Genomic DNA, 10,893 nt, shown 5'->3' on the forward strand with positions numbered 1-10,893 from the left:
CAAGTTGAATTTGTTATCAAACTATGACCATTGACCAGTCAATTTAAAAGTCATTAAAATATTAAAGTGAATATGATTTGAATAACAGCTTAGCGTCTTGATTATTACCAACAACAACAATATTAACAATAAACCAACATTATTAACGATATTACCAACTAGTACTGTAATAAAAATGTAAGATCTATTTTTTATTTATTAGAATTAGGTTCAAATTGGTATTCAGAATTTTGATAGAGTAATTTGACTTGAGCAAGTCTATATTTTAATAGATCATTGCAGTAGAAAATACCGTATTTTACTCTTATCTACTTCCAATCAGTATATACTTAACTGTATATAAATAAAATAACAATCTAAGCATGTCCTCGGTAAAAATTAATCAATGTGTAAAATGGAACAAATTACATAGTTACATGTATAAGCTTGGCTTTCATCATTTACTTACCTTTTTAGTAATGCTTGGATCAGCAGTGGGTTTGGACAGGGCCAGCAGTTTGCGAATGTTCTCCTCAGCAATTTCTTCAGCACTCTTTTCTGGTTTTTCTGGTTTTTTGCTCTTATTCTTATATGGATGACTGTGTTCTGTGCGAATAAGATTTAACATGGGTAACTATTTAAAAATATTTCACGAAAAAGAAATATCTATAAAACTATAAGATAAATTGCCATATGTGACTATTGATAATTGAAAACAAAATATTCAGCGAACTAGATATAAGAACTATGAACTATTGTATAACCGTGAAAAGCAACGGAGCCGTAGTAAAGACTGTAATGAGTGTAGTTACCGCTCAATGTCTAGCTCGTCTGTCACTTAATGGAGCACTTCTTATCGCGGCACTTCACTAGTGACGCAACTTGCGAAATATTAAGTACACGACACAAACCTTGACCCTGCTTCGATCGCTTCGCCTTCTTATTCCGTCCGCGAACGCTCTCTGCCAAACAAAATTAAATCATAATACAAACACGTGCAAAACACGATAATGTTAAAGAAATAAACAAAATCTGACTTACCTTCTGGATCGACTATTTCAAGCGCCTGTCTCACTAAAGCTGAAGACATTGTAAAGAGTAGGCATGTGATGACGGCATTTAATTAATTTATATTGTAATAAAAACTCAATCTGAAACTTTACTTTCGAGAAGATATCGACAGAAACGTCTCAAACGTCATGTCATAATTTCATAAAACAAACGTCAAGTTCGTTATGTTACACGACAAGATATCCAACTTGCGTTTTGATACTGCAACGTTCTCAAAGCAAGTATACTACAATTTATCCAGGGACTGTTTCAATTCACACATAAACATAGAGAATCATAAATTAAGTATCTTTATCTTACGCTATTACTAGCTCCAAAAAGAAAGGGATGAATATAGCTTTTATGGTTCTTATTTACGGAAAAATTGAGTTTTCCAGACTACATTGTGCAAGAATTTGAAGATATAGTCTGTCAAACAACTTTGTCAGTAGAAAAAGGTGCGAAATTTAAACGTTCTATGGGACGATAACCCTTCGTGCCTACATTTTTTTAATTTGCAGCTTTTTTCTACTGACGGAACTACCTTGACTGATTTAAAGAAAAATATAAAACGTAGTCGATGTACAATTTTTCGAGATATAGTAGGGAAAATTAAAAAACCGGCCAAGTGTGAGTCGGACTAGCGTTCGAAGGGTTTAGTACATCACGCAATTTTTTATGTTTTTTTTGTTAATGAAATGTGAGTGAAACGTCTTGAATACATAATAAAGTGCCTTTACAACTATAATAGCTACATGCATAGATTTTTTATCGATGTTTAGGAAAGAAGCCATTACATATTGGGAATTGAATGTACCGCTAACAGGTGGATGGCGCTGAGTTTGCGCTGGAAACCACGCATTTGGAAAAAATCTAAAATAAGCCTTATGCGCGGTGTTCAATTTCGCATTAGTCCATGGACATATTTAGAAAAGAGTGGTAATAGTGGTATCATTTGATAGCTTACTTACTTAATTACTACAACAATAAAATATTTGAACTTTGAACTTGAGATTGTAAAAAGCAGGAAAGGTGCAGAAACATCGCATATGGAGCCGAGCCCATCATACCCGTACATACACAACCAGCTAGACCTACATCACAGACAACTGCACAACAAAAAAGGCGGCAGTTAGCAACCTGAAAGCTTTGCTAGGCTTCGTGGAGGATCTGGGGTGGTTAGAGTAGCACTACCACGATTTCATGCAAAATAGGCATAATGGTTGTCGATTTCAAATGCCCAGAAGCACAAACACTAACTAATTAACCTGTAAATAATTAAAATTTGGTTTTTTTTGAGATATAGATAGCTTTAAGATTGCTCGTGTTTGAGGCTACTGTGTGCCAAAATTAATGTACAAAACGGAGGCAAAATAGCTGTGATAGCAGGATCAAGTGCAGAACAATAGTACAAGTGCTTAAACGTGAAGGCCGAAGACAGAGCTGGAAGAATTTAGTGCTCAAACACGGAACAGTAGTACAAGTACCTAATTATATTAGTCCAAATACGAGTATTATTGCGGCTGTGTGCCAAATAAAGCCTAGGCTCATTTTTTTTCTTAAGTCCTATTTACACTTGAACACTAAAAACGAGCCTCTCTCAGACGCTTGGAACTTCGGCCCTCGGTGCTCGGGCTTCGGCCTTCGGCCTTCGCAATTAAGATACTTGGACCATTATTCTGTGTTTATGCATTAATCTTCCGCAAGCCTTGCTTTCGGCCTCGCATGTAGACGTGCCTCTTCCGAAAGCTTGGGGCCTTCGCCCCTACGCGGAGCTCGGCTTTCGCATTTGTGAATTTTGCTGGAAGTATACCACCACGCCACTACCACGTGTACTAGTTCTGTGTTCACTACCTCCTTCAGCTCTGCCTTCAGCCTCGCGTGTAGCCATGCTTGTTCGGGACGTTTAGGGCCTTCGTCTCTAAGTGAATCGCGGCCTTCGGCCTTCACAATAGGTAGCTGTTCTTACCACGTTTCACGTAAACTATTGCGGCTTTGTCCCTAAAACAGCCTAACAGCATTTTTGTTCTTAAGTCCGATTCGCGCTTGACTACGGAACCCTAAAAAGGGAGGCTTATTCTTATTTTATTTACTTAGGTGCCTTTTAACCGGACACTTTCTGCTATCTTGCTAAAGGATAGGGAAATAAAGTAGGTATATAGGTATCTTTCCATGGCCCCGGTGTCCTCCACAGCAAAAACTACTGTATTAACTTGTTAAATTGTGGTAAATGAATATTAATAAGAGTGCCCTTTCCAGGTTCTGCATGCTGTACAGAGCCATAAATGGTGAAAGCAGCTCAGCGGGCGTGGAGCGGCGCGAGGATCCCGGCACGGCGCCACACGCACACGCGCCCGCTTCTACGGCGCCAAAATATGAGGCGAGTGCACTAATTCAACCAAAAACGTGTATAAAAAATTACTCTAATTTATTTTTACCACACCAGTCGTAAAGGCTTCCTTTATTCTTCAAAACTTAATGAAAAGGTTTCTTTTATTCTTTGAAACTTAATGAAGTACTTAATGGTAGAATTAACTTTTTAAGTTTAAGTAATGAATGAAATTAACCTATCATTTAAGATAGGTAAATTTTAATAGCGTTTGTTTGGATTTGATTTGTCATGTTTTACACTTAGTATTTTCCTCGCGATTGTGTGGTGAAAAACTTCACTTTCTCCTTATCTTAGTGAATTACATTTAAAAAACGGTTAATGCCGGCAGGTACTGATACTTCTGATAACATTTTATGTAAGTTCGTTTAACTCTGTAAGTATAGAATTTGCAATGACTAAGTGTGGAAATGTTATCATAAATGTCAAGTTTCTTTGAGGTTGTGACGCTTATAATAATTTTCCACACTTTGATTTGTTAAAATCGGTGTAGAGTTTAGAGCCGTGTTGGCCGAACGTTAATTGCAATTAACCATTATAAATTGAGCCTTAAACCGTAAAGGAAACCCTCCTTTATGGTTTACGGTTCAATTTATAATGGTTAATGGCTAAAAATGGTTAATTTCATTAACGTTTCGGCCAATACTGGTTTAGAGTTAGCAGACAGACTCCTCCGACTGCAGTGCCAAAGTACCACTGAAAACGTTATTTATTCATACGAATTTGACGTTACTAGTGGCACTGCACACTCGGTCACTGCAAAGTCTGCTACAAATTTAAGGCTTATACTTTCCTTGCAACAAATCTTTAACTTGTTCCGGCTGTATAATAATTTGTGGTTGTGGTCAAACTCTAGGTGGGATTCAGATTTGAAAATATTGGGAACGCGTGTATTAATTGTACTAGCAATCTTCTCTCAAGCATAACTCGGTACCAAGCAAAGCACCATCATACCATCATAGTCACACGGAAATTGCTACACAGGGCCCACCTACGCCATGCCCAGCACGTGTGGAGTACGCCACGCCGGTGTTCGCCCGCAACTACCAAGGCGTCTGGCGCTACGTTGTGCAGATACCTTACGAAGGCTACTTCACGCAAACCGTTGAGGTTACCAGGTCAGTTGATTGCAGTTTACATTTTGTGGGTATTTAGGTACCCGGGATGAAAATATGTAAATATCACTGGTTCCTCAATACGTGCTGTAACTCTGTAACCACCAACCGGCTGGAGTCGGGCCGCGCCGGAGCGCATTTTCAATGGGCCTATACACAGGGTTGCCATACGTTCCGTATAAACGGGACTGTCACCGTATTGAAGGGTTGCGTCCCGTATTTGTACCTGTCCCGTATATCGATACCGCTGTAGAATGCCTAGAGAAATGGTCACAATCATCTCTGTGTAACTGTAACCAGTTTGTTTACCTATGTACCTATTCAAACAGGGATATAAGAGAGCCAAGCTATTTATATATTTTACAAATGTAAAATGCGTTCTGTTTGGTGGGAATCGTACTTTATACGACCGCTGGACTCTTTATCTAGGAAAGCCGGTCAAGGATACTACCATCCTAGTTATGATCCTAATAGCAGCATTCCGTTCCGCGTAAGGGCCTTATCAGACTTGCGATTTGTGGGCGAGTTGAAAGCGAAGCGAGCTAGCCACGAGTGCGCAACGAGTTCGCCGCGAGTTCGCAACGAATTCGCCGCGAGAGCGCAACGGTTTCGCAGCTTATTGACACTCGCGGCGAAATTTTGAAACGTAATAAATATAAGAGCCTCGGTAGAGAATAACATTTTGTACCATTTGGCGTTGAAACTCTAGGTCCATGGGGTCCCAGCGCGTACAAGTTTTTTGGAGAAATCGCGAAACGTCTGGTTGACGTAAATGATGACCGAAGAGCTGGCGGCTTCCTCGCACAACGTATCAGTATTGCGATACAACGCCATAATGCCACCAGCTTCCTTGGTACATTGCCTCAAGGACCTATTTTAGATATAAGCTAGTTATAGTAATCATCTGTATATATCCAATATTGTTATTCTAAACAAGTTCTAAACAAAGAATTTGTTCATTAAGTGTAAAAATACAAAACATTGAATATATTTTTGACAATTCGAGACAAAGTATTTTTTACAATATACAGCCACAAATACAGCCTGCCCAGATGGGTCAATTTTTCACCAATCTGATAAACTAAATTGTCTGATCAAATCAGGTGGTGTAGACGCAAAAATATATTGACGACCATTTATTTTCCGATCAAATTGGTCAATTTGACCATCCCGTCTGGACTGGCCTTTCTTTAGAAAGTGACGTGTATCCATAATACATGTAATAAGGCCTATAGAGACCCCAAGGGTTTTGTGGGCATATTTATACCCAATGCAATTCAACAATAGAATACGGAACCGTATAAAAATGAGTTTGTAGTTAAGTGATGCTGATATGTATGTGTGTGATGTGTGCAGGTGTATGCAGTCGCGGTGCCACTACTTGGACGGCGGTTGCTTGTCGTCGCCGCGCTGGGTGTCGCTGTTAGTGGGTGAACTGCACTATCCGACGCCGCAGCCGACCTCCGCCCGCCCTTACACCGACCAACAGGCAAGTCATCTGTAGTCTAAACTATTTTGCAATTTGTGCTACCTAATAAATAATTCTAAAATAGATTCATAGTCAGCTTCCACGTAGGCCCTATAGTACCTAAAATTATTAAATTTCGCCGGGTTTCGCCGAATAAATAAATATAAGTCTAGCAAATTCCATAAATAATGCAATGACAAGAAAGTAGACTTTCTTGATCCATGGGCTCTGTAAATGTTTATACTTAACCCCTTTTGTTGACCTTCCACTTCGAGGTCCACCAATGAACAGCTGCCAGAGTCCGGATCCAGTAATAACAATAATACCTACCTAAACTACACTAACTAGAAGGGTTTACCTTAGTCCGTGGCCAATACTTAGAGCCAGATATCTTTCTAACGCATTTTACTCATGGTACTAACATGCGACTGTTGGTTTGGTTTTTGTTGTAGGTGTAAATGTAGGTAGTAATAAATAAAATCGATTGGGTACGTAAAATCTATATTTCATAACATAACACTACGAATATTTGTTTAACAGTACCAGGAATACCAGCAGTACCTGCAGAAACGCGCCGGCCCCGCTCCCGACGCGGGTGCGACCGCGGGCGCGGCGTCCGGCGACAAGCCGCCGCACTGCGACGGCCACGACGAGATGGGCTGCTTCCAGGTATCCTTACATCAAGCCCTTGCACCATTTTTTGTAATTTGTATTTTTTATGTATTGCCGCCTCTCTCTTTTTTTAGTAATCTCTGGCCCCTACAAGTCTTATTATGCCTACCTAGTTGAAAAATAAAATGTTTATTTTTAATTCCCAGGGTAACCTCTGTGATAATTAGCCGAGTACAATTACTTATCATAACTCGACATAGCTAAAATTTACTTAGACTGTGTTCTATTTATATATATTTGTTGTTCAGGTGCGGCTCTACTACGACTGGTTCCTGGTGCCCGGCTCGTGCAAGTGCTGGAGGCCCGACTACTTCGCGCGCTACGTGCGCCGCCGCCACTCCGGCGAGCTCTAACTTCATCGCTCCTTTCCAACGGTGTAAACGCCAACGGCTATACACAGCGCTAAATATTGAAATCTACACGGCTGATGTTCAGTCGCCATCAACAATAAGCAGGCGTATGGTAGACGTGACAACGATAGATGGAGCGAATGTCACTGTTGACATCGCTCGATAAAGCGTCTACCATACCTCCGTTGTAACAGGGTGTTAAAAAAAGCTTTATACCTTAACCTATTAGGATGGTCCTTATTTCGTCGAGGTTATATTCTTCTACGGGGCACCAATGTCTTTTGTTACAGAAATTTAAATACAATTTAGGGGTCACTACCACACTTTGTAAATTTGGACCCTCCATACAAAATGTATTATTTATTTATTTTTCGATTTTTCGTTGTCAGATTATGGGTCAGGGTGTAATAATGTCCAACTTAACATAAAATAACGCCGGTTTTTTTAAATAATTTTTATAATATTTTAGGGGTTCTAAGTACCTATTTATTTCGAGGTACGTTCGTATATTTTCCGTTCCTATAAACCCAATAAAATTACAAAAAATACAAAAAGAATGCAATGTAATTTTATGTTAAATTAGACATTAATACACTTTGAATCCACATAGAATAAAAAACATCTTGTATCCAATTCTGTGGTCCAAATTTTCATAGTGAGGTTGCAACTCCTAAAATATATTTAAAAATTCTTTAATAAAATTATATTGGTTTTTTAGTGAGTAGATATTTCCTAAATTAAGCGGGTGCCCCTTAGAAAATTTAACTTTAAAATATACCTAAATTCGACGAAATAAGGACCACTCTACTAAATATTTATTTTTATTATTTAAGTGTTCAGCCCAATTTGAGTCGAGACGAGAGCACCTTTTTTGTTCCGATATATTAATTGTTTATTTGTTGGCGACCGTTACAGCTCCACATGGAAGCCGAAAAATAATCGTCTGTTTTTTAGAAAATTAGAAAAAAAAATCCTTTCTTCAACAACGCTGTTTTTTCTTACGTAGCTTTCATTTCAGAATGGGTGTGTGGATGTGTTTGTAATTATTAATTATTCTGAAGATTAAATAATAACCGGCCAAGAGCATGTCGGGCCACGCTCAGTGTAGGGTTCCGTAGTTACTCTTCCGTCACAATAAGCTAAACTGGAGCTTAAAGTATAGTAAATTGTTAACCAAGGGATGAAACGGTACCTTTCACCCGAGTTAAACAAATAGGCAAATTTGCATTTTTACTATGAAGGGAAAACTTTTTGCGATAATTCAAAAACAGCTAAACTGATCATGTCCGCTATAGTTTTCATTTAATGTCTTTCTTAAGCTCTACTTCCACGATTTTTTTCATATTTTTTGGACCTATGGTTCAAAAGTTAGAGGGGGGGGACACATTTTTTTTTCTTTCGGAGCGATTATCTCCGAATATATTTACTTTATCAAAAAATGTTTCTTGAAAACCCCTATTAGTTTTGAAAGATCTTTCCAACGATACCCTATACTCTAGGATTGAAGCGAAAAAAAAATTCACCCCCACTTTACGTGTAGGGGAGGTACCCTAAAAAAAATTAAATTTTTAGATTTTATTGTACGACTTTGTCGGCTTTATTGATTTATATATTCATGCCAAATTTCAGCTTTCTAGCACTAACGACCACGGAGCAAAGCCTCGGACAGACAGACAGACAGACGGACATGACGAAACTATAAGGATTCCTAGTTGACTACGGAACCCTAAAAAGATGATTCCAAACAAACGTAAGCTACATTAAATGTTATTTAGGCATTTATTTTATCACTTTATATGACGAACTAAGGTCACAAAGACATAAATTTAGATTACTACTAAGTAGGTAGGAAGCAGTCTAAAAATAAAAGTATATAAAGTATAATCCGAAAATGGAAATTTTTCGTAAGGTGCGTTGAGGTAAGATTGAACGAGTTTAAGACGAGATGATTAGAGTTTTCTAGAAAGTTCCATTGTACGACATTAGGAACAGGTACGTGAAACTATGTTAATAGTAAAGGGAATACAGTTTCCTTTATATATCATAACAAAAAACTTGTGACAAAAAAAACTTGGGGCGAGATAAAACGGTGATGGTGCTTACTTAGATATACTGAGTCTTTATATAAGAACAAATCAGGTTACCAAATAATCACTGAGTAGTTTTCAACTTACCCCAACGCACCTTGTCCTCTTTTTGAAAGTCGTTAAATTACGCCAGTTATATAAACTGGACCACACAAAACGTTCATCTAAACATATAAAAATACCTGACATGCAGTCTAGGTTATTTTTATTTCGGCTTTGCCCTAGTCTAGTAAAATAGTACATTACGATACAAGTGCGAAAAATAGGAAATTCGAAACGAGTGGCGATAAATTAAAATACGACCGAAGGGAGTGTTTTAAATCGACACGAGTTGCGAATTACCTATTCGCACATGTATCGTACAACGTTTTACAGTACATATGGCCCTTTAAATGTTCGACACAGTAACATAATATGCTACTTCTCGCACTAGTGTTATAAAGTAGCCCCATATGTACTGTAAAGTATTTTTTTAGATTTTCTAAGCTTGACATCTTTTTCCTGGAGTTGCTCCTTGTTATATTTGACAACGCAGCAGTGCCGACCTATAGTTCTTATAACAGATGTTAGGCAGTGTTACAAAAATAGTGGTTACCTGTTTAACGGCATATTCTAATAAATAAGGACAAATTTTTCACGCGAAATATGTGTAGGCAGGACAGGTCGTCTAAATGGGTTAAGCCCTAAAAAAATTTGTTTTTCCAATTCCAATTCCAATTCCAAATTATTTATTTGTTAAACATAGGTATGTACAACAGTAGGTCTTAAATTTATAATAAAGTATCACTATGCTACGCCACATGGCATACAAATAGCTACAGAGGACATGTAGCACGCATTTACAAACTAAATCTATGGTGAATAATGAAGACATGACATACAATATAACACTACATATTAAAGGGTAATAAAATTTCCTGAGTCTGACAAAAAATCTTGTATTGAGTAGTACGCTTTAGTTATTAAGAAACCATACAACATTTTTTTAAATTTCTTTAAATCATTAAGTATTTATTTTCACTCTATATTTATTGCTAATCCTAATACGATATTATATTAATGATGCACGTGCATGGACTACCACTATTTCTGTTGCAACCTGTATTGAGCTTTTACTATTGTTAGTCATTTACCTACTTAATATGTTTTTAGGTGTTCGGTGTTCGTATTGAAAGATATTATATTTTTCTTATATACCTACTGAAATTTGACATTGGTTAATGTTTAGCATTGTGAAATGTAATGACATTTTTAGTTATAAGACAACTTTCTTTGGATAGAAACTGACTCGATATGGTGCTGGCGAGATCTCTTACTCATATCTCATATTACATATATTACATTTTATTATGTATTCACTAAACTGATACCATTGCTTGTACTTAATTAATAGATATTATTTTAAGGTTCGTTATATGTAAAATATTAAGTAGTTTAGCTCAGAGTGCATTTATTATTTTATAATTCGTTATTAAGCTTTAGAGAATAACATATCGTTACGAGTAAATTACGTCTTAATCTTAATTTATTTAATAAAGCACTGAAAGTTGTACAAGTATTTAATTATTTATTAGATCTATGTTTCTATTTAATTTTAATATAATATATGTAAAATAATTGGCTTGTAAGTATAAAAACGTTTTACCTTTTAAAATTTTAGTGTCGTGTAACTACTTATATTATCATTTTCAATTAAGCAGGTACACGAACATTCACAACTTAGTAAATTAAAAATATCAATATATCTTTAACGAAATAAGTATCCTATATATAAAACTAAAAT

The 10,893-nt window shown here is 37.0% G+C and overlaps 1 protein-coding gene across 3 annotated transcripts in view; it reads left to right on the forward strand.

The window, feature by feature from the left end:
- The window catches only part of LOC133516250 (uncharacterized), a 51,716-nt gene extending 44,087 nt beyond the window's left edge, over positions 1-7,629 (forward strand). For 2 of the 3 annotated variants that reach the window (XM_061849085.1, XM_061849083.1), the window contains exons 6-9: positions 3,289-3,409; positions 4,403-4,536; positions 5,890-6,022; positions 6,542-6,909. In XM_061849085.1, the coding sequence (XP_061705069.1) occupies positions 3,289-3,409; positions 4,403-4,536; positions 5,890-6,022; positions 6,542-6,790 (637 nt within the window). In that variant the 3' untranslated portion in view covers positions 6,791-6,909. The other variant, XM_061849084.1, reaches the window with a different exon arrangement.
- Positions 7,630-10,893: the final 3,264 nt, after the last annotated feature.

Source organism: Cydia pomonella, chromosome 3 (genome assembly GCF_033807575.1).
Source record: "Cydia pomonella isolate Wapato2018A chromosome 3, ilCydPomo1, whole genome shotgun sequence".
NCBI lineage: Eukaryota > Metazoa > Arthropoda > Insecta > Lepidoptera > Tortricidae > Cydia > Cydia pomonella.